This window comes from Gouania willdenowi, chromosome 6 (genome assembly GCF_900634775.1).
Source record: "Gouania willdenowi chromosome 6, fGouWil2.1, whole genome shotgun sequence".
Taxonomy (NCBI): Eukaryota; Metazoa; Chordata; class Actinopteri; order Blenniiformes; family Gobiesocidae; genus Gouania; species Gouania willdenowi.
In genome coordinates, this window is record NC_041049.1 from 27763466 (window position 1) to 27787848 (window position 24383).

General features: G+C 44.5%; 1 protein-coding gene across 2 annotated transcripts in view; it reads left to right on the forward strand.

The window, feature by feature from the left end:
* The first annotated feature begins 3921 nt into the window (after positions 1-3921).
* Positions 3922-24383, forward strand: part of zfc3h1 (zinc finger C3H1-type containing) — a 28453-nt gene continuing 7991 nt past the window's right edge. For both annotated transcript variants that reach the window (XM_028449346.1, XM_028449348.1), the window contains exons 1-23: positions 3922-4446; positions 6919-7299; positions 7426-7461; positions 8303-8464; positions 8539-8657; positions 9801-10149; positions 10215-10408; positions 10497-10620; positions 10705-11087; positions 11190-11321; positions 11388-11473; positions 11536-11646; positions 11922-12225; positions 12645-13196; positions 13281-13390; positions 13458-13589; positions 13771-13883; positions 13949-14050; positions 14178-14303; positions 14386-14566; positions 15705-15876; positions 15945-16133; positions 16212-16449. In XM_028449346.1, coding sequence (XP_028305147.1) covers positions 3996-4446; positions 6919-7299; positions 7426-7461; positions 8303-8464; positions 8539-8657; positions 9801-10149; positions 10215-10408; positions 10497-10620; positions 10705-11087; positions 11190-11321; positions 11388-11473; positions 11536-11646; positions 11922-12225; positions 12645-13196; positions 13281-13390; positions 13458-13589; positions 13771-13883; positions 13949-14050; positions 14178-14303; positions 14386-14566; positions 15705-15876; positions 15945-16133; positions 16212-16449 — 4747 coding nt within the window. In that variant the 5' untranslated portion in view covers positions 3922-3995. The remainder of the gene's footprint in view (positions 4447-6918; positions 7300-7425; positions 7462-8302; positions 8465-8538; positions 8658-9800; positions 10150-10214; positions 10409-10496; positions 10621-10704; positions 11088-11189; positions 11322-11387; positions 11474-11535; positions 11647-11921; positions 12226-12644; positions 13197-13280; positions 13391-13457; positions 13590-13770; positions 13884-13948; positions 14051-14177; positions 14304-14385; positions 14567-15704; positions 15877-15944; positions 16134-16211; positions 16450-24383) is intronic.

The window sequence follows — 24383 nt, forward strand, 5'->3', positions numbered from 1 at the left end:
TCGCACTCGCTTTAAAACCCGAGGAGATCGATCGTTTAAGGCGGTTCCTCCTCAACTCTGGAATGAACTTCCACACACTCTGTGCATGCTAGACGCTGTGGATGATTTTAAAAATCAACTAAAGATACTTTTTTAGGGAGGCTTTCTAGCCACACTTTTGTATCTGTCCAGTGCAGGCTTTGTATGTACCCTTTTATTTTTTGCATTTTGGTCTGTGAAAAGCGCTATACAAATACATTTTACTTACTTACTTACTTATGAGATCCCACAACCAGAGCTTGAAGACAAGTGTCCAGGAACAATTAAAGATGATCTGGAAGTAGATGAGGCTGATACAGTTCTGTGGGATCCAGAAAATGACATTGATGTTTCAGATTTTGATGAACTATTGTGATATGATTACAGAGCTGGGAAAATGAGGATTTCACATGATCAGAAATGTTTATGGGTAATCATGCATAAATACTAAGAGCAAAATTATTAAATATTGAAAAAATTTGAATGGAATTGTGGGTTAAGTTAAATATATTGAGATTTAAAGAAAGCCATGTGTATTGCATTTTCATGGCAAATTCACAGCTGTTTTAAAATTATTCTGTGACAAGACAAATAAAGAAACCTACCGTACTAGTAAGCTCTGTCTTTACTTGCTATGAACTTTGTTTATCCCTTTTTTAAAATAAGAATGTCATATTACCACAATGATAGCAAATACATGCTGCTTTAGAAAATTGAAATACATTATTGTACGTGAAACAGCTGTCAAAAACCCATGAATGGCCTGTCATGAAATTTTACTTTTCAATGTATCGGGTCATTACTTGTTTAAAAGAAAAAAGGGGCAAGGCTAATGTTGGCTTGTTTTGTTCTTTATTTTATTCCAGCCTCTCTCTGTTCAGCTGCATGTAGTCTGTAGAGGACGTACACCTCCCAACACCCTCAGAGAGGAACCCACCATCAGCACATCTGCAGACCACAAATGAAGAAGTGCAGGCAGATCAGGTAAGATGAATCACTACAAGCACAAATCAACTTCAAACATTTTTAAATTATTCAAATGTGGTATAGTGAAACAATTTACATTTATTGTATTTTCACTTTGCGTAACACAATTTCCTCAATAAAGATTATTTGAAAGTAACACCGCAGATCAGGATTTATATTTAGTTATCTAAAATTAAAAAACAAGACAATAAAACACACTTATCAGTGAAATCTATAATTGTTCAACTTCTTAAAATGTTTACTTAGTAGAACTATGTTTACATACATACTGTAGTTTAATAATTGTATCGGATTAACTTGGATTTGTCGTCCTGACTTGCTATGGAGTTTGGACCTGAATGCCACTTTGTCTGTGAGGGCATTGTGTTTGTATGATGGTCTATTACATTTGAAAAACCAACAGTCTTACTGATGTTGTAGATGTTAAAGTTAAGTTTTGGAGAACAAATTTGAAATATAATATATATATATATATATATATTTTTTTTTTTAACAGAAGGTATGCAGCTGAAAATGATCTTGTGATCAGGTCCTTGAAGCATATTACAGAAGCGTCAACATGATTTTGTTCATACTAAACATTTTATTTGTTAAAATGTTTCGGCTGCTTCAACTAATTTATTGACCATTGTCTTTTCCTGTTTTTTTTTTTTCTTTTTGCTTTGTGGATTGCATTTCTTGTTGCAGGATTTGCGTACAACCACAGGCATCCAACTTACCCCATCAGACCCAGCTGGCGACTCCAAGACTCCAGAGAGCCCATTGCATGCATCAATTCCCAGGATCAAAGTTGTTGAAGACCTTTTAAACTGTATTTATGGATGATGGCATCATGAATATGACTCTAAAGATGAACTTTGTTAACGAAAAAGCTATTGATAACACTGGGGTGTCAAGGGAGGTTTATACTGCATTCTGGGAGCAATTTGTGGAACAATGTGAGGGGGAAACGGAGCGAGTTCCAAGGCTGAGGCCATATCTCTGTGATGCTGAATGGAAGGCTATAGGAAGGACCTGGGTCAAAGGATATTTAAACCATGACGTTTTCCTCGTTAGACTATCAGAGGCTTTTGTTTTAGCCTGCATTCATGGAATAGATGTGGTTGATAAAGAAATCTTGATAGTATCATTTCTAAACGACCTCCCACCTTATGAGAGATCGGCTGTGAAGAAAGCTCTCCAAGGCACAATAGATGAGAGTGATGAAGAGGACTTGCTTGACCTTTTCACGAGGATGGGTTCCCACACCCTACCCTCAAAAAGCAACATGGAGGCAGCCATAGAAACGATGGCTCATAAAGCTATTCTTCAAGAGCCAAAGTATGTAATAGACTGCTTTTGTTCACCAATGGGAGATGTCATATGAAACTGCCAGACAAAAGAAGTGTGTCATTGCTTTACGAGTCAAAAAAGGCTACAGGCAAAGGAGTAGTCCAACTTCTTGAAACATCAAAAGCAGTTTTGTCCCAGAGAGAACAGACAACGTTTAACCATCTCCAACGGTACGTGAAAAACACTGACGAAAACAAAGCTGAAAAGTTCCTGTGGTTCTGCACCAGTGCATCTGTCATTTGTGTTGACAAAATTCTGGTCTGCTTCAATGCTGAAACTGGGCTCGGCAGAAGGCCTGTGGCTCACACGTGGTGCTTCACTGGAAGTACTATATACCTATAGTTCATAACCAGAATTTCGTTTAGAGTTTGACAACATCCTTTCAAGTAACTATCTTGAAATGAACATTTTTTGAGTTTCACGAGAGCCTAAAAGGACATGCGTTGCTTCTATTGCTTTGTGGTTGAAATGCACTGTGCAGTCCTTGTTCTTCAAAATCATACTCTTTTTTTTGTTGTTCTTAATATATATGAATGTTGCAAAGCTGTTGAATTGAATCACATTTGATTGTAAAGGTGCACTGAATGAAGTACCTAATGAGTGTACCCCAAATCACAGTTGTCATTATCACATAATGTAATGTCATTCAAAGTAGATTGTAATTACATTGACATAAAATCTTAATAAATATGAGGAAATTTCAGTAACAGGCTACAATTCCACACTGAATAGTTATAATCATTTGCAGAAAAAGTTACAATATTCAGACATTTGTGTCCCCGTTCAAAAAAGTAAAGTACTGAAGAGCGTGAAACTGTTCATAGTAAACCATTTGTTCCATAAAGTTTTAACATTTCATTTGTTGACTGTGTTACGACTATAAATGTGCATCAAAACTTATCGACAGATCACACATGAATCTGTTTTTGTCTGAGAAAGTTATGAAATTTGGACTTTAGAAAACACACGATGTTTTCAATTTGAAGATAAATCAAGGATTTGAATGTTTAAGTTTGCCTCACAATCTTTCTAACATTGATTTCTGCACTTATCTTTTCTTTTTTGAAAGTGAACTTCTGTGAGAAATTTACACATTGGTGTTTAGGAAACAAATGATTTTGTTTTTATTTAAAGAACATGAAAATGCAGTAAAGCAGGATTATACTGTATTTGTTTCTGTGATGTCAAACAATGAGGCAAATCTAATTGAAGAATTACTTTAAAGTTATATATATATATATATATATATATATATATATATATATATATATATATATATATATAAATGTTTTTATGTTTTGAAGAGTAATGTATGTAACATTTTATGATGTAGACTCGGGCAAAACTGGCGACCCTCAGTATATTTTTTCGTTTTTTTTTAATTAGATTGGATATACAAACGTGAATTATCTGAGATTTTCTTGTTTGTCTTTAACAAATCAACTTTAAACGAAATAAACCTAAAATAAATCAAATTAGCCAGTGTCAATAAACTGAAGAAAAAAAAAAAAGAAGAAGAAAAAAAAAACATCTCCTTCTATGGACTGCTTCAAGTCTCGTTGAGTCTGATTCTCCAGTTCTCGCGATGTTTACAGGATAGCAGCTAGGCGGCTAACAGTTTCCGGAGCCGCCGGCTCACGGTTCGCTTCATCGCCACTATGGAATCATACACATCTGCCCGACCTCTACCCAACGACCGGGAGCTGGAGGACGGGGAGATTTGTGACGATGAAACAGAAGTTAGAGCTCCTCCGCGGCGAAGGGAGGCGCGGAGGCCGGGCCGAGGCTTCCCTCCGCGGGTCCCGCTCCACGGCCTTTCCCCGGACTTCCACCACCTGATGCCCTACAGTATGGGTCCGCACGGTCCGTTTCCCCCGGGAGGGCCAGACCGGCCACCGCCACCCTCTGAGCCCCCTCCGGGCATGGGACCCCACGGAGAGCTGCCGAGCCCCCGGTCAAACTTCTGGGAGCGGAGTCATAGAACCCTCGGCCGGTTCAGGCACCGAGGCCTCCCGAACAGAGGCCGCGGATCATGGGGCTGGGACCGAGGGAGACCGGCACCGAACCGCTACGGCCACGTGGAGAATCACGGGTCTCCGCCAAGGAAACGTATCCTACCACTGAACAGGGTGATTAAATTACACCAAGCTCGGAAGATAGGAGGGGGTCAACGGAGACCAGGTGCGGGTCTGAGCTTCGGTCTGTGAGTGACAGTTAAAGGTCATCAAGCTTACGCAAGTCGGGGAGGTATTAACATTTGTTCCTCACTGTTTATTTTTTACTCTAAATGCTAGCAAATGGTTAACTACACATGATTAAAACTATGGCTAAAACCTGTAACAAAAACATCAATAATAATGAAATATTATATTATTATTGTTACGCTAAGACTAAAGTCAACGAGAATCCTGATGACTGAAACTCTTTTCTGTCTAAAGTCTGAAACTAAGATTAAATTACTGTCAGAATTTACGCGGGATTAATTAATGCATTGTAAACTCCTTAATCAACATAATTATATATATTTATTATGCTGGGTGTTCCCCATGAATCACTGAAGCCGGAAATGACAAACACAGGTACAACTTTCTGACACTGTCATCACTTACGTCATCAACCTTCCTCCATTAATGTCAGATTTACTGAGGATTTACCTGTAGAAACCAGTATAACTAGTAGAAACCAGTATACAGTCTGGGAGAGTTGGACAATCTTTCGTTTTGTCAAAAACCATTAACAAGTCCCAGCCCAGCTGTTCTGCCTAACCTAATGTAGGTGTTAACTGGTGACTGATTCTGAGCACAACCAGCTAACACTGACACTCATTCACTAGTTAATATGATCGTTGGCTGGTTTAGAACTACAGCCTGATGGATTCATTATGTTTGGGACTGATACAGATATTGTGGGGCTTAAAAAGCTGATAAACTGGCCGTTACGGATAAATCGGTCATAACCAATACATTAGTTGATAAATGAAAGTAAAACATTGATATACACAGAGTATATACTCTAAATAGACACTAATCTTATATCTAAAATGTGATTTGAAGAAAAAGAAGCAGAACACTACTACATTTAAATAAAGGAACTATCTGTAGTAACACAGTCAAGTTGCCAACATACGAACTGTAAACACACTGATAAGAAGAACAAGCAAACTTTAATCAATGAACTGGTGCAATGCATTGTTCCCAGTCCCTCCACAGTGAATAAATACATTAGTTTGAAATGTCCTGCAGGGCAGCATAAAGTGAAGTGGGATGCTGCGTTGTCATATTAATGGTGAACGTGCCATGAGCACAGTCAGACCGGGGTGTTTTGAGGTAATCATATATACAGACCCTTTCCACCCTTGAAGGAAGACTGGTGAGGAACAGAACAGAACATTTCACCCCAAATCATGGCTGACTGTGGGTATTTCACACTGGACCTCAAGCAGTTTGGGTTCTGTTCCTCACCTGTCTTCCTCCAAACCCTTAGACCTTGATTCCTTAATGAAAGGCACATTTTACTTTCATCGGAAAAGAGGACCTTGGACAACAGGCCAACAGTCCAGTCCTTCTTCTCTTCGTTTTTTTCCTGCAAAAACTGAGAAGTAATGTGATTTCTGCACAGTATTCAATTTTTTTGAATTCCTGTCTTCGTGGGTTTTATGAGCTAGAAACCCAAATTCTGTAAAAATAAACAAATAAATAATTGAAATCATTTCATTTTTTTAAATTTATTTATTCAGTTTATTTTTGACATGGTTACATTCATTTTCACATTTACAATTTTTTTTTTTTTTGTACATGCCGAAAAAGGAGACGAGAGAAGCAGTTTGCTTATCTAAGTCCCGTCCCTGGCCCTGAATCTATAATCTATGAAAGTTTAACTTTTTGAATGGAATTATGGAAATTACATTCAATTTGTTCATTAAACAACTTTTACATGATATTCAAATTTTTTGGAAAGGGTCTATAATTCATTCCTCATATTCACAGCTGCAATGTTCATTCATAAAAAGCTGTTTTGTTTTCAGTAGGCAGTGGTGGCATAAAGTTTAAGGAAGCAGGCTTGGAGGGTCACTGGTTCGACTCCAACCAGGGCCATCACTGTGGGATGTTGAGCAAAACCCTTAACCCTAACTGCTCGTGTTGTACATCGCTTTGGATAAAAGTTTCTGCTCAGTTAAGTTGTAAATCTTGTAGTAGCTGCACTGCGCTCGTATATCCTTCATCTGATGAGCGATGACTAGTGTCTCTACAGTGAAACAGACTTGTCGTGTTACGGTTTATGAGTTAACTCGAACCAGTAACAAAAACGTGTGACCGAGACGTGAATATTTAAAGAAAGCCGGTATGATCAGCGATGACTAATAATCACAGTGCATCCAAAACTAAGAAGCCTCCGATCAGGAATTTTACATTAAAGAGCTGAATTCAACACAAACGTTACCGGTTTGGGACCTTTATACTGTTATTTAACGCATGGAAGACATATTCTTACCGGTGGGAATGTTTTTGACCATATATTGTCAACGATAACATATTGCACATTCTGAGTGATAGGTTGTTGATTCCCTAACCGCGGCCCCAGAGAAGCCCATGGTCAGGATTCGTTCCAGGAAGCCGATGCAGGCAGAGGTGGGTGGGACTGAGTCCTTTGAGGATCTGCTGTTCAAATACAAGCAGATCCAGCTGGAGCTGGAATGCATCCGTCAGGAGGAGAGCCGGGCTCTGACGCCGGCCGCAGAGCCCCACGCCACCGCCACAGATGTACGCGTCCCCCCAGTAGCTGCACACACTGCCACAGGGGACAAACAAGCCTCCGCTCACCATGTTGGCGATGAGCAGAAGGTGGAGAGGAAGGCGTTCCAGGCGTTCAACATTAAACCTCTCCGACAGAAGCTTCCAACGCCGGCCGAGCTCGACCTGCTGAGGAGCAAGGGGGCAGAGCTACAAGGAGATAACCACACTGGTGAGTTTCTATAGATTACAGTCATGTGACCTTTGATCCTGTGGGGTGTGTGTATCTTAATAAAAGTGTGTTTTAGTTTTAATATGTGTGTGTGTGCATGTGTCTCTCTGTGTTTGTGTGTCTCAGAGGTCCAGGATCAGGAGTCATCGTGCGTTTGCTGTGGTGAGACGACATCACTCTGCTGTCGGGTTCACATCAACAGTCCTGTTCAAGGCTTCGCCCTTTATTGTCAACAAACTATCAGGCTAATGCTAGTTGGTTAGTCAGTTGGCTTGTTTGTTTATTTGTTAGATGGTTGGTTTATTTGTCTAATTTATCTAGTTGTTCGTTAGTTTATTGTTTACAGTGTTAATGTAGACAGTACATTCTGATTTAGTTTTGGTCCAAATGTAGTCATCAGGACCAGTTCAGTCATAGTCTAGTTTTAGTTGACTGAAGCCGTTTTTTATATAACCTTCATTTAACCAGGAATGTCTTAAGATTAAGAATATGTTTTTCCAAGAGAGTCCTGGAAGCTGCTCAAGGTCCCACAGAGGATTCAAACCAGCAATTCAGCATCACTTTTTAAACTGTTTTACAGGTTGAAAAAAGCTGCATAGCAACTCTGAAATATTTAAATATCATCAAATCATTTATTTGAGAAAATTCACCGTTTGGCATTCCAACTGAAAATCCCAATTATAATCAAAGGAAAAGATGAGTATTCCGTTTGGTGAATTACCCAATATTAAGAAAGAAATACCTTGAAATATTGACAGGTTTTAACAAAGGTTGTCAGTGGCAGGAAGTACCTCCATTCACCTGCAGGTGTCGCATCAGGTTTGTTATCTTTTTGTCGGGGTTAGGATCGTCTCATTTTCATCCTGGGAAAAAATGTAGTCTACGAAATCGAAAATTGACATTTATCACCATTTCTTATCTGTAAATTGAAACTGTTTGGCTTAGTTAGTTGGTCTAACAGAGGATCTCAGCTTGTCTTCAAGGGACTCTGTGTCTGTTCCAGAACCTGTAGAGTCCAGTTCAGAGCAGAGTGCTCAGACAGTCTTTGGATCAGGCAGTAAAAAGGTCACCACCAGGTCTGCCTCCAGGTCCAAACCCTCAAACCAGAACACACCTGGATCAGATCCAACAGGTCCTCCCAGCACCAAGCAGACACCCGGACCAGGTGAGCTGCACCCCGCAATCGCTCCTTTTCTATTTGTCACGTCGCCAATCATGTCTGTCTGTATGCATGTGCAGGTGAACAGCCAATCACAGCAGCTGATGTCACTGAGTCAGGGGGCATGACTCCAATTGTGACCTTCATTTGCAGAGAGTCCTCGGCGTCCAGTGAAGACTCTGCAACTTCCACAGAAAAGGTGAGTCTGTCCCTGGGACAGTATTGTTCTAAACACCAAAAGACCTGGGCTCTGTACTACAAAGCTGCATTTTTTTTTTATCGAGCTAACTTCGGGGCTCAAACTTCTTATTGGGTTAAATCATAATAGTAACTGATGCAGAAGGGCTAACCTGGGGTTTCATATTAAGACCTAAGTGATGAAAAATGGCATGAATAAAAATTCAGATGTCATCGTAGATGTGAGCGCACATGTGGCCCCTCCCTGTCCACATCGCCATTTACATATGTACATTTTAAAATTAGACCTGCACTGGGATTCCCCTCAGTGTGATCAGAAAAGGCTGCGGCTCTTACCACATTTTTAAAATGATTTGACCGACAGCAACATTTATGACGGAGATGATTCAACAGTGAAGATACTTGAATTAATATAGACACACACAGTTTTCTTATTGATTGACTTTGTGTGTGTGGGTGTAGTAAGAAGTGGGAAGTGGATTAAGGAAGAGAGGGGAAATGATACTACTACTACTAATATAATAATGATAATAGCAAAATATGTCCCTGAGTAACAATATCGGGCTGGGACAGGGCAATATAACATAGTGTAAAGCACTTTGGGACTAAAGCGCTCTATAGGTAAAGACTGTTTACCAATATGTCAGACGTCCAAATGACTAATTTGCTCGTAGGCGTGAATGGAAGTGTGAGTAGTTGTCTGTCTGTGTGTATGTTTGCCAGCAACGAACTGTCAGGGTGTAACCCAGCTTAGCACCTGATGACAGCTGGGATAGACACCAGTTTACTCCTGTGACCCTGAAATTGAGCAAGCGGGTCAGAAAATGATGGATAGAGATTTTTAAGAATAATTGTCTTTTCCTCAAGGTGATGTATGCTCCTCTGCTGGGTTTCTTCATGTTTGCGATTGGTCAGATTGCTGCAAACTCCACCCATTTTATGTGAGAGTGCACTAACCCATGTTGAAAACACCTGGCTTAAGTTCGTTGTACAACTGCTCTGGGATTGTGAATGTTTGGTGAGGTGAAGTCTGCTAACAGAGAGATATCCTGGATATGTTTATCCAGCTTTGTAGTACAGGCTTCTGGTTCAAAGCCAGGAACCTGAAAGTAAGTAAGTGAGTGAGTGTGTGTGTGTGTTGCAGGTAGGGAGGCGGGTGGAGGAGGATGAGCTCTCTGAGCTGCAGCTCCGCCTCTTGGCACTGCAGTCAGCGAGCAGGAAGTGGCAGCAGAAGGAACAGCAGGTGATGAAGAGGAGCCGAGATCACATGACCAAAGTAACCACCAGGTCGGTCTCGTCTGCTGGCGCTGCCCCTGAGCGGAGTCGGACCAGAACCAAACCTCCAGACCAGACCAGGTCCAAACCTGCAGAGCGGACCAAGACCGTACGGACCGGACTCAGAGATGTAGACAAAGACAGACCGAGTCCCAAAGCTGCACCCAGACCGCCATCAGACAGAGGCCGAGCGCTCGTTAGCAAGAAACTTAGTCCAGGTGAGCATCAGGATAACTGCAGCTGCTGGAATCTCCAACCGATTTCAACATCCACTGTGTTTCAGGCTCGTTGCGGCCGGGGCTAAGGAAGCAGATGCAGAAGCAGCAGAAGGAGCAGGAGGAGAAGCGCAGGCAGGAGGAGGAGGAGCGCCGCAAACGTGAGGAAGAAATCCGACGCATCCGAGACCTTTCCAACCACGAGGAACAGTACAACCGCTTCATGAAGCTGGTGGGAGGTCACAAGAGGACTCACAGCCAGGTGTGTGCTGAGTTTAACAGTGTTATGGTTTAACCAGCCATCATGTTGCCTAACTGAATGATGAAAATTACTTTGTGTGTGTGTGTAGTCCAGGGACAGTGATCACAGGAAGTCTTTGGGGAAGGCCTGTCTCGACACATCGGGGAACCTTTACCAGTACGATAACTATGAGGAGGTAGCAATGGACACGGACAGTGAGACAGGATCTCCAGGTGAGTGGGAGGGCGCTGTTTTTGTAGGATAGGGGCGTTTATCAGGTGAAGGTGATGTTTTATTCCGTCTGCCTGTTGTTTCAGTGCCGTCACCAACGAACAACCTGCAGAACCCTGATGAGCCAGAGCGCCTCGCCCCCGTCTCTCTGTCAAACTTCCCTCAGTTGCTGTTAGTGAGCGGCCCTCCCCCTCCTCCACCACCACCCCTTGAGGAGCTAGAGCCCCCGCCCAAGCCGCCATTCGCTGACGAAGAAGAGGAGGAGGAAATGCTGCTGCGGGAGACCTGCCTGATGTCCATGGCTACCAAGAGGGTGGAGCAGCAGAGCCTCAGCGCTCCGTCCTCACCCACCAGACCCTCAAGGGACACGCCTCCGCCTAGAGGAAACCTGAACACTGTCAACCTGAACACACAAAGTCAAAGGAGCCGGTTCCCCCGAGGTCTCCCCACTGTCAGGCCGACGTTGGTGGTAAGAAGCACTGCCTCCTCTGAGGCTTCAGTGCAAGTAAAACAGTGGATGTTTATCATCAGTCCCTTTCTGTCTGCCTGCATGTCTGTTTGTCTGTCTCAGCTGCCTAGACATAAAGCCGTGGTGGTGTCCCTGAAGGACTCAGACAGCGACTCAGAAGGGGACAGCAGCTCCTCACAGGGTGTGTTTGGAGGATTAGAGTTCATGATCAAAGAGGCCAGAAGGACAGCAGAGGTACGGTGGACACACACGCACGCACACACAAACAAAATCTGACAGAGCTCCATGTTCCTCCTCCAGGCTTCGAAGCCCAAAGCAGCATCAGGCTGTGAGAAGGAGAACAATCCTCTGAGAACGGCCGCGGTCCTTCCTGAACAGATAACCAGGTACTCTTTGTGTGTGGTTTTTTGTTTGTGTTTTTGTCTGAGCTCTGCTCTTTGGCCTGTAGGGAGAAGCCGCAGATGCTGAAGGACGTGAGCTCTCGACCTGCTGTTGAGTTGGCAATGAATCTGAACTTGAGGCCAGTGACTGAGGCGGAGCAGAGAGTCATCAAGTATCGGTGAGATGTGAACCAACCACACACAGACACTCCAAACTTTGACTTTGCTTAAGCTCTTCTCATTCTTAAAATGTGTTCCTAAAGAGTTGACACTCAATTGTTGTTTTGCTCGTGCAGAAGATCTTTTCTCCTCGTATTACATAGTTTTAAGCCTTTTTGAATGAGGTGAACATGTATGGTATTACCTGGAAATCGATGGATTCGACCTGCTGATGTACCTTAGGGTTACATGGATGTACTGTGATCTGATGAACGGCACCTTCTGGTGTTCACAGGCAGCTGCTGCAGAAGGACGAGGTCGTCCTCAAACACCTCCATATGCAGGAGCTAAAGAAGAGTGAGTCACTCCGAGCTGCCGAGTCCAAAGTGGCCAAGCTCAGGGAGCAGCTGCAGGCATCGGAGAAGATCGCCATGGCCAACCGCATACTGCTGAGAAAGCTGCAGGAGCAGGTGCGGCGTGTGGAACAGAGGGTCTCCCTCAAGAAGAGCGTGCTGGTGCGGTTAGAGCAGGACCTGCTGCAGGTTCAGCAGACGGCCGGCCCAGGAATCAGACTACAGCCCGGCTTCAAACCGCTGCAGGTAAGGGCAGGCAGCTACAGTATGGAGGTACGTTTGTGCCACAATTATGAGCCAACAAAGAGCTGCTTTATCCAGGGACGAATTCAGGCATGAGTGAGGGATGGTTAATGGCTCATGGGAGGGGAAAATTTGGGTACAAGCAAAGGCACTTGTGTGTGAGCAGGAAACAAATGTGGGCCAAGGAGGAATGTGATCAGGGTCAAAGGGTTAATGCCTAATAATTCGGCTCTTATTCCTCAACAGTTCTACAATTTAACTTAACTTTTATCCAAAGTGACATAGCACATAGGGAGCAGTTAGGGTTAAGGGATTTGCTCAACATCCCACAGTAATGGCCCAGATTGGATTTGAACCAGTCTACAAGGCCGCTCCCTTAACCGTTACTCCACCACTACCCACTCTTGTTTGTGACATTTCAGCCCAGGAAGTTTCAGCACAGCTCCACCACTAGCCGTTCTAATCGTCACCTCGCTGAGCTGATGGCCCAGAAGCAGCGGCTGCAGCAGCTGGAGTCTGAGTATGCGCTGAAGATTCAGCAGCTGAAAGAGACGCAGGCTCTTCGTAAGCGAGGCGTCCCTCCGCCACTGCCGGCTGTCGAGCCACCACCCCCGCCGGTGCCACCCACGCCTCCTCAGCCGTCACTGCATGACCTCAGTCAGGACAAGCTCACATTGGGCGGCGAAGACATCCCTGATCTTGAGGACACAGAGCCAAGGCCTGCCCGCCGCTCCTCCATCAGAGAGTCAACCATTACGAAGCCGCTCCTGGACACGGCAAGCTGCACGCCGAGTAAAGATGGCGAGTCCAAAGTGGACCGGTCTGAACCAGGAGAGCTGGTGTCTGAGACGCTGGGTGAGCTGGACGTGGATGCTCTGAGACAGAGGTTCTCTCAGCAGGACGGACTCGAAATGCTGCTGCTCACAGAGCTGCACAGGCTGGGCGGATATGTGGACACTCCCCCTGCTGGACAGGTGAGCAGTAGTCATTCTGCTTAACAACTAAAAAACTCTGCTTTGGGGTGAATCTGTCTCACAGATCTGTCCTTTGCCTCTCAGATGGTCCGTCTTCAGGTGAAGACATCAGCCAGCCAATTAGGCTGCTTGGAGCAGAAGCCCGTCCCCCTACAACCTTATCACAGTCCTTTATTGGTTTTTAAGTCATACAGGTAGGTCGGTCCTCTGTCTGTCCACAGAGGATGCAGCAGCAGTGAGACATCTGATCTCCGTCTTTAGGTTCAGTCCTTACTACCGGACAAAAGAGAAGCTGTCTCTGAGCTCGGTGTCCTTCAGCAACACTGTGGATGTCCATCGATGCTTTTGTCGCTTTGACCTGACGGGAACCTGCAACCACACCGGCTGTCCCTGGTCTGTGTGTCTTTTTTTTTTCTTTTCATTGTGCTCTCTGTTGTCCTTGGTCCTCGCTTTTTTTTAAATGTCCTTTGTACTGTCTTCTCTTCTGCTCCCTCATGTTTTTTGTCTCCTATGTGTCTTGTCCTCTATAGTGTCCCTTTTTGTGTCCTCTGAATTGTCCTCTGTTGGTCCACAGGCAGCACATGAGGGACATCACTCTCAGAGGTGTCCAACTGTTTGAGGACCTTTTGTCCTACAGCCCGTCTCTACTAAGCTGTTCTTCAGACAAGGACGTCAGAACGTCCACAGGTTGGACGCATCCCTGTCTTCATCATGGTCTTCATGTTCCTCATGCTCCTCCTTGTCCTCCTCAGAGTCCTACATGAAGCTGCTCTTCGGTCTAAACTCTGATCGGATGAATTTGGATCAAAAGGCCGTCCTCCTCGTCAGCAAAGTCAATGAGAGCAGACGTCACAGTGAGTGGACTTGTTCTCTCTCTCTCTCTCTCTCTGTCTCTCTCTCTCTCTCTCTCTCTCTCTCTCTCTCTCTCTCTCTCTCTCTCTCTCTCTCTCTCTCTCAGTGTTCCTCTGTGTCCTCTTTCAGCTCCTCCCTACACCACCTGGAAGGACAGGAGGAAGTGGAGACCAAGGATGCCCCAGAAAGACATTGTCCTCAAAGAGGACAGCGGGGATGAGACGATGGACAGACATGTGACTGCAGGAAAGACTGGTGGGACAGCTTTACAGACTTTTGTCTGTCCTCTGAACATGTCAGGCTGTCCTCTCTGACTGTCCTATGTCCCTCCTTGCAGAGGACATTTCGCCTGCATCCCGTCTTTCTCCCTCAGACGTGTTTGTGACTTTTGAGGACAGACGCTACTACCCTAGTGAGACAGACGACGTGTCCAACCTGGAGCTCAGTGTCCAAGAACATCCAGAGGACATTGCACTGAGAGTCAAACTCGCCTTCAAGATCCTGGATCAGGGACGGAGGTTTGTGTTTTTGTGTTTGTGGGTGTGTAGGGATGGGTATCATTAAGGATTTATCGATACTACTACTCTTATCAGTACTCCTTATCGATGCGGTGATTTATCGATACCCTTATCTATACCTTACTTTTTTTTTAAATCAATGGAAAAACACAAAATAACACAAAAAACAAATAATGAACATTTTTAACAATGCACACAAAATAAATGAAAAATACAAAATAAATAGTTATAAATAAAACACTATAAATGTATAAATAAAATAAAATACAGTACAAGTAACTTTTTTACATTAACAAAACACTAAACCAACTATCTAAATAATAAAAATAGTCAAATCAAGCATATCAAACATAACTTAATGAAAAATTGTGCAAAAGGAGAATTAGTGAGCTGCTCCTCTGATGGCTGCGGCTGCTCTGGCTCGTGACAACAAGGCTAACTATGTTATCCCTGTTTTGCCATATTAACTCGCAACGTTTTAGCTGTAAGATAATATATGATCTCAAGTCACTACTCGAACTAAACGTTGCCGGCAGCTGAGGCACGGTAGCGGCCGATGTGCGATACGCGGAGACGACTCAGCGGCTCACGAAGCAGTGGGTTTGCCTGCCAGCACTCGCCACCACTGGAGCAGATGGAGGCGGCACAACAAATGGTAGAAGCGTGGCTGCTGCGGAGGACTATCGGCTAGGCGAAAGGCTAAACCGTGGAGAACCCCGCACGGCGAGCACACACGCACACAACTCATCTGCTTCGGCACACATTTTTCTGACTCAAAATCACAATAGCCGCTTAAATATCCATGTGTTTTACTGTAGTGTGCAGTTTTTTGGCTGAAAACAATAATAAATGTGTAGATAGTGTCTACAGACACACCCACTCATGAAGTGAGGCGAACAGGCGAGCACTGTCTACAGTGGCCCCTCCCATCAGTCAGCTCCGCATGCGGGTTCTTAAGGAGGACTGACAGGTAGCACGGCTGTATCAATGCTTGTCTGAGGCTTGAGGATTAACGCAACCTTAAAAATACCGTTATCGGGACCAATTGTAGCTTGTCAGTGTGTGTGTCCTGCGCCGATCAGACTTTCTTAACCCCCCCCAACCTCTCTCTCTCTCTCTCTCTCTCTCTCTCTCTCAGTGTGGACGAGGCTCTCTCTGTCCTTGCTCGCGCTCTAGAGATCAAAAGCTCTGACGGTGAACTCTGGATCCACTATTTGACCCTGCTGTCACTCAGAGGCAGCAGGGCGGAGCTAATGGAGATGTTTGAGGTGGCGGTGCAGCGAGCGCCGCTCCATCGTGTGTGGTGGAAGGTCAGTGAGGAAGCGTCTGACTGTCTGTGTAGCGGCCGTTCCTAACGCCCCCATGTCTGTGTGCTCAGTATCTGACCTCAGAGAACTCCTTTGAGGGGCAGGAACATGTGAGCAAGCGTCTGCTGCACTTCCTGTGTGAGAAGGCGTCATCGGGGGTGACTGAGAAGGTGTCCTTTCAGCTGATGGAGGTGGTTTTGTTCCGGGTGGAGTTACACCTGTTCACAGGACGGAGGAAAGAAGGGAACCAACTGATGGAGGTTTGTCTTTCACTGTCCTCTGTTCATATACATGTATAATGTATGTTTTCATATATGGATGTGTCTGCTCCCTCTCAGGCTTTCCTGCGCTCCTCCTCTCCTCCCGGGGACTTTTCCCTCCTCGTGGCTTCTCATCGAGCTCTCCTGTGGCTCTCCTACATCCACCTCTGTGAGGTCGGACGGCTGCCGTCAGTTCTGTTTGACCCGGCTCATTCCGGTCCAACCCACTTGGTGAGCACCGAGCACTTCCTGTTGCCGTGGACGACGCCACAGGATGTGACACAACCACCCGACCTGCTGCTCGCTCTTTTCTCAGGTAAGAACATGAGGGTTGGGGTCAATTACATTTTTCAGTTACATTTACGTCTTCAATTATCCATATTCAATTACAACTCAATCACGATTACAGTGACCAACATTTTTTCCAATTACAATAAATTACAATTGTTTTCAATCCCCAGAAAGACAATTACATTCTCAATTACTAAAGTTAAATTACAATTGATTACAATTACCGAGCCTGAAATAAATGACCTAATAAAAGTTCACCTTCCTCGTGTGTTAGCTTTCTGTTAGCATCTTTAACAATAACGGGTCAGTTTTGACCCCTGTCTTAAATCAGTTGTAAAATACACTAAAAATAAATATCTATCTATTTTCTTACCTGTCTATTGGTTACCTTGTTAGGCTTTCTAATCAATAAAAATATAGGTTTAATATTTTTGGTGTCTGAGTTTAAGCCTTGTCGATTATTATTATTATTATTTTTATTTTTATTTTTAAGCTATTTTAGACAGCAGGAACAGAGAAAATGAATAACAAAGTAATACAAAAGGAAGCATACAAATTATCAGTCAGTTGAGTAAGCATTGTCTTTGATTTTCCTTAACTGATTCAGTGCCAGCCATTTTCAGATTTTGTACCCCCCTCAGTGCCAGCCGTTTTTGAGCATTTTGACTGATTTTTAAAGACCCACAGAATATTTTCTCCTATGACAATCTGAAATCTGAAACCGGATTATGAAAAATTGAAGCCTCTACTTTCATAAAAAATAATTTTTCTTTTTTGTTTTGTTCTCCCTTAATCAGCCGTTGAATAGCGCAAGTTTTACACAAATCTTCAGTTTCAGAGCAAAAAGCTGAGAAAACAGTTTTTTTCTAAAAAAAAAAAAAAAAAAAAAAAAACCCTGTCAGTGACATTAAAGCTATTTTTTCTTTGCTGTAGTGACAACTCTAACATCTGAACATTGTTTCCTTATATAAAACAAAAAAAAACACTGAGACCGGGCTTTTGATGACAAAATTATTATTATTTTGCTATCTGGGTCAGAGTTGAATGGATTTCTTACTGTATTTTGGCGTTCCTCCAAGTTTCTCTCCCATCAGTCTTCACACACGCAACTTCCTCTTCCTCCCGGACATGCAGAGTGTCACTGCGTTCCCCGTTTTTTTTTTTCATCGTTTTATCTCACCATCGCCACACTATCCATGAGTTCCACACATTCTCTGGTCGAGTGTATACTGCTGTGCGCTGCTGGGATCGTCAACTCTCGTACGTGGCGCCATTTTCTGTCTCGTAAACGCCTTTCCTCCTCTCCCTCTGAGCTCGGATTATTATTATTATTATTATTATTATTTTGTTTCATTTAGTCCTTTTGTAGCAATGACCCGTTTGGCCCGGTTAGTTGATGGTTTTATCTCACCCTCGCAACATTATCAATAATCTACTCATGTCCATACATGTTCTGTGTTAGTGTGTGGAGCTGTGAGCTGCTGGATACGTCACAATATCACTCCGTAGCGCCATAATCTCACTCGTTCCTGCTTCTTCCTCCTTTGCTGGGTAGCATCAGTGGCTAATCGCTCATCTAAAGGTGTACTGCTGCCATCTTTAGGGCACAGTTGGTCAGCACCCCACAGTTTAGATATTGTTGAGGGACCTCCGCCAGGGTGTTTTCTAGTAATCGTCATGAAAAAATGCGAATGACGAGTTATCTCGTCAATGGCACTGAGTGAGATGATGTCAATTTCCTCCATTTTTTTGCCCAGTTACCTGCTTTGATTCGCAGATGAAAAGTCCTTTTCTCCATTGCGTAGAACTTCTCCATAATGACCATCCAGTGCCCTGTTTTTGGAGCATCACTTTTTAACCCGTTCCTAGTAATGGCCTTCTTACAGGCAACAATCATTATTTTGAAGAAGTACCCATCTTCTTTCATAATAACTCCTTCTGGGATCAATCCCAGATACAGCACCTGTGGGAACTTGGGAAAAATCCAATACTGTAATCCCAGAATGGTTGTAGTTTGGTGCATGATCAGAAAATATGACTGTGATTGGCATTATAGTTTTCACATTGTCTCCAACATTTTTGTTGTAGTCCAGTCTGTTTGCTTTTAATTTGCGGCATGACAAAGAAGCATGTCAGATTTTTCCAGCCAAACTCTCTCCAGCGTTTAGAGCTCGTAGAGCTGTGTTGTGTCTTACATAACAAACGCCAATCACACTCAGAAATTTTGGTTTGTAGTTCGTCTTCCCATTTAGATTTTTTATACAGTGAGGTATTGCCATTACGTTTCTGTAGACGTGCATACAGTTTAGAGACAATTTTGGAACGCATTTCTTCATAGGCGACCATCATCAATTTAAACAGCATGTTGCTTTCTGATGATATCTTTGTTTTACTTGTGTACCAAAAAAGTGTCTTAGTTATAAGTAACAAAACAACTCTTTATTTTCTAGTTTCATTTTTTTTTTAACCTTTTTCGAAAGACTTAAAAATGTTCCCTTTTGTCAGTGAGCATATGGCTGTAATCGGGGCTCGAGACTGCAACCATTTTTTCAGTGTGTGCGAGTGAAAATTTTATCTGGTCGCATCCGTGCGAGTAAACACCAATGTGCTCCTTTGGAGTGCGCGCGGTCCACGAACGGAGCCAGGCATAACGAGCCCTTCACTGAGTGTACGCTCACATTGAGGGCAGCAATAAAAAGGAAGAATGTGTTGAGCTCAGCGATAAAACGTACACACTCATCAGAACCAGCATGGAGGGTCCAGAACTGATGGCCTATGATGCCAGGCCAGATGTTCAGCTGTGGTTCTCTCAGAGCAGGGGTCTGCAACCTGCAGCTCTGGGGCCTAATATATATATATATATATATATTGAAATAAATACTTATTTTTTTTACAGAGGCTATTAATAATTAATCAGAATCAGAATCAGAAATGTTTTTAATGGCCATGTACAGTTTTAAGGACAGTACAAGGAATTTGTCTTGGTAGTTGGTGCACAAAACAAACAACAAAAAATAAATAAAAAAAACAAAGAACAACCCAGCAACAATAATAATAATAATGATAAATATAAAGGATGAGGGATAAATAAAGGATAGATAGAGAATAAAGGATAAATAGGATAAATATATATATATATATATATACACACAGTGCAGCAGACAATGACAAACACATTGTGCAATGACTCAGCACCTTCCTACTTCACCTTCTGCAACATCGACAGACCATCAACTTTCCTGCACCTGTGACTAACCTTAAGTTTTAAATTCCTGGTAAGATAATTAAACCAACAAAAACACTATTCTGGAAGAAAATAGACATATAAATTGTGTGGGAACAGATTCATTTAACCACCAATGTGCAGGTTAAATATGCATGCTTTATGTGTGGCAAGAAATGAGCATTTAGCATGTGTTGATCACATGATCATGTGTTATCAATTTCAATTTACTTTTTGTAGCCTTTCAAATACATTAACTAAAAAAATCGTCTTTATATAACATTGCGTTCATATAAACTGAGATGTGTAAAAATTTGAAGAGCGAAGATACTGTTTTATTTCTTGATGCCAATTTATTTTATTTTAAACTATTTTTAAGTTTCCATTTACATGATCAATATAAATCACATCACAATAAATCAAACATTATTCTGTCATTTTAACTATATATAATTTAATTCACTGTATTGTCTTCATTGAGAAGGTATTTTTTTGGCTCCAGGAGGACTTTAATCCAGGTGAGATGAGGTTAAATGGTTCCTTGTAGAGTAAAGGTTGCAGACCCCTGACCAGGGGAAGAGGGTTAGGAGACCCCACTATAAGAGCTGGACCCTCTGAATTTAATTCCATGGGGTGAAGCAATGTAGATGCTAAGTTGGTTATGCTACTGTTAAGTTAATTCAAGTACAGCCTTTCTGCAAAATAAAAAAATTGTTACGTCTTCTTTTAAAATTATATAAAATAAATGACCTGTTATTTCAGCCACTGCTTGTTGCAGAAAAACTTAATATTGACATTAAAACATTTAGCAAATACATCTCGAGTCATTTTCAATCTTTACTCCATACAAAACTAAATTTAAGTTAGCAGACTTTATTTGTTTGCTGGTGAGTCGTGTGCGCATGCCCGTCTCTGTTAAAGAGCCCAGTTCGGGTGAGGACCACAGTACGGTCTTTTTTTAAGTATATTTGGGCCTCTACTGTGCAGGCAGCGTGTGCGCTTCCTTCCCCAGTATATGGTCCCTATACTCTTCCAATCTACGGCGTCCGCGCTCAGGCTAAGCCGAGGAGTGCACTGTGCAGCGTACGCGCCCTCTTTCTTTGTTGAGCTAGAATACCTGTTGAAATCAGTGACTTCTCTGTGCAGCTACGATTGATGGCTCTCATATCTGCACATCCTGTGGGGTTTCTTTACAGCCAGAGGATGGCCACGACCATGCCTTGGTCCTGAGCACCTGCAGGAGGCGCTGTCAGGCAATCCCTGCATGAACTGCAGCTACTTGCCTCGGGCGGCTAGGGTTGCCAGGTTGGCGGGGGCGGAAGGCTCGGTAGCCATAGTCGACCTCCCCCCAGGCCAGCCACCTCCGACCCGTCAGACACGCTCCAAGAGGTGGGCAGAGGCAGCTGCCCCTTCCAGGAAGAGAACGAAGTCTGACCATAGTGGGTTATCATCTAAAGTCGAGCAGCTGTCTGCTGAATTGACTCAGATGAGATCCCTGCTGGCCGACAGCCACCCGGTTTTTCCCCTGGTGGCTGATGCGGCACTCTCTCCCCCAATGCCAACGCTGCTGACCGAGGAGGATACACTCTCTTTGGCTGCTTCGGCTAGCCATTTCTGTGATTATGGGGAGAATTCGGATGTCGGATCCCAGGTGTCTGAGCAGGGCTCCCACTCCTCGGGTCAGAGTTCAGGGGCCGAGGTGGAAGACAACTCCATGCAAGCTGTCATGCGCCTGGCTCTCCAGTGGCTGCACACAGCTGTCCCACAGCAGGCAGAGGCAGCATCTGCAAGCGCCTTCTTCAGGCGCAGGCCTGAAGAAAGCGCTCTGCAGATGGGCGGACCCTGGCAGCCATGCATGATGCAGCGGGGGCTGGCCTGGATCGCACTCCGCCCATCGAGCCTGCCATCGCTTCTCTTATTGTGTCCCCAGATGAAGCACTTTGAAGGGATGCTAGGTGTCCTTGACCTCAGTGTCGAATAACCGATGACCTTCTCACGAGGGCTTATGATGCTGGAGCACGTGCTGGTCACATGGGAAACTCCCTATCACACCTCATGTTGGCCCTCTCAGCCTCACTGCAGGAGGGCGGTGTGCATGCCGATGCGGTTACCTTCTGTGATGCCTAATTGGAGGCTTTTTGTCTAGAGAGCTTGGGCGAATAATGTCCATTTTAGTCCAAGCTCGTCGTCAGGTTTGGCTGTCCCAGTCAAACTTAACGGAGGCAGCCAGGAGAATGCTGCACAGCCTCCCGGTCGAACGGGGGAGATATTTGGTCCAGCAGACCAGCGCTGGAACGAACCATCCAGGCGGGGCAAACCAGGCAGCAGCTTGCCGGGCTTAGCCGGATGCCTCCTCCTGATAGACCCACGGCCGGCAGGCTGAAGGCCCCCCCGGCTGTTTTTGCACCCACGTGCAGCCGACAACTCACTCCACTGGTTGTCGTGATGCCCAGTGTCCCGCACGGAGACCAGTCTGGGATTTCCGGGGCTCTGCTCACCTGCCCCCCAGACGATTTCAGGCTCCAGAGCCTTTCCGCTCTGGGGGGGGCAGAGATTGAGGCCTTGGGGCCGGCGGTTGGATATTTTTCGCATCAGCAGCTTCAACGGTGGGTTACTCATGCTTCAGACCCGTGGGTGGTTGCCACCCTAACCTACGGGTACAAACTTCAATTCTGCTGCCGACCCCCACTTCCGGCCAGGTCAGAATGACATCCATCAGCGACCCGGCAAAGGCTCTAGCATTAGACCAGGAGCTGTCCGCCCTCCTGGCCAAGGGCGCCATTGAACCTGTAGACCCCCGGTCAGGTCACAGAGGGTTCTACTCAACATGCTTTTTAGTGGCAAAAAGTTGCCTGGTGCCATCCCAGGTCACAGTTTTCATTGGAGTTTTACTGAACAGTGTAACTATGACAGTGAAACCCTCCCCCCACCGTGTTGTCGGTATTTTTCGCCAGCTCGCCTTATTCAGGGAGGGCCGCTGGCTGACCTATGTCTCTTTCCTCCGTCTTTTGGGCAAGCTAACGTCAGTCTTGGGGGTAGTTCCTCTAAGCTTGCTGTCACTGCGCCCGCTGCAGAGGTGGCTGAACAGCTTTCACTTGGATGCCAAGCAGCACAGGAGCAGGAAGCTCAAGGTCTCACAGCAGTTAGATATACTATAATGAATGCAAGAGCGCCGTCTTCTTGCCTCCAATATGAGAACAGATGGAAACTGTTTTCCGACTGGTGTACAATGCGGGAGGTGGACCCTGTGCACTGCCCTGTGCCAACTATCCTGGACTTCCTCCAGTCCCTTCTGGACAAAGGGCTTTCTCATTCAACGCTGAGAGTCTATGTCGTAGCATTATCTTGCCGACATGTAATGGTCGACAATGACACGATTGGTAGCCACCAGCTGGTGTCCCTTTTCTTGAGAGGAGCTTGAAGGTTACATCCTCCGATAGCCACAAGGACTCCAGCATGGGATCTTCCCCTGGTGCTGGAGGCATTGCGCCTTCCACCGTTTGAGCCCTTGGCACAAGCAGCGCTGAAGTGGGTTACCTTTAAGACTGCGTTCCTTCTGGCCATTTCCTCTGCAAAGCGTGTCAATGAGCTGCACGCCCTGTCAATCAGCGACACATGTCTGAGGTGGAATTCAGACGGCTCGGGAGTCACTCTGTGGCCGAACACAGCTTTTCTCCTTAAAGTGCTGTCCCACGCTCACCTCAACCAGCCCATTCGGCTGGCACGGTTCAACTCTTCTTCCGTGGAGCCAGAGGTCCAGTCTGGCCTGTTGTGCCCACTGCGCACCCTGGAAGCCTACATTGCAGCTACTGTAGGTTTTCGGGGGTCTGATCAGCTCTTTCTCTGTCATAGTGGCCCTAACAGGGGTGGTGCTGTCTCCAAGCAGTGCCTGTCCAACTGGATTGTCGATGTGATTGCCCATGCATATCGGGCAAGTGACCGCACACCCATCTGGTGTGCGGTGCCACTCGGTACCAGGAGTGTTCCTACGTCATGGGCTGCCCTGAGGGGGAGTGCCCCTGGAGGACATCTGTGCTGCGACCTCATGGGCATCGCCGGGCAATTTCTCCAGATTCTACAGGGTTTATGTAGCTGCACCCCATCCATTGGCTGTGGTCCTTCGGCCAGAGTCCTCTGATCCTACTCACTGAAGGGTGGTAAACAGGATTCTTTGTGACTTTTCTGGTATAAGTCATTCAGTGCTTAAAGCACTGCTTCTGGCGGTCAGCAGGGATGAAATAGAATGAAGAGTTACGAATGTAACTATGGTTCTATGAATCCTGAATGACCGCCAGAGCTCTTTGTCACTCAGAACCCTCGTGTATTAGCTTTACCTTAGCATTATCATTAGCCTAGCAATAGCATTAACCTAGCAATAGCAATAACATAGCAATAACACTAACCTAATATTAACATAGCAATAGAATTATCCTAGCATTAATATTGACCTTGCATTAGCCTAGCATTAACACTCACCAAGCAATAGCATTAGCAATACCTAGCATTAACATTACCCGTTCTATTTATATTCTAGTTTCCAAAGTTGTCGTTGTTTTTAATTTTCATTCATGTACCCACTATGATAATTTGCGTACCCCTGGGGGTACCCGTACCCCACTTTGGGAACCTAGGTGCTAGAATAACAAGTCTTTTTTTGAAGTTATTAAGGGTTATTAAATCTATGTTGGGGAGCCTCTCTACACACGTCCTTGTACTCCATCTAGCAACCGGAAATT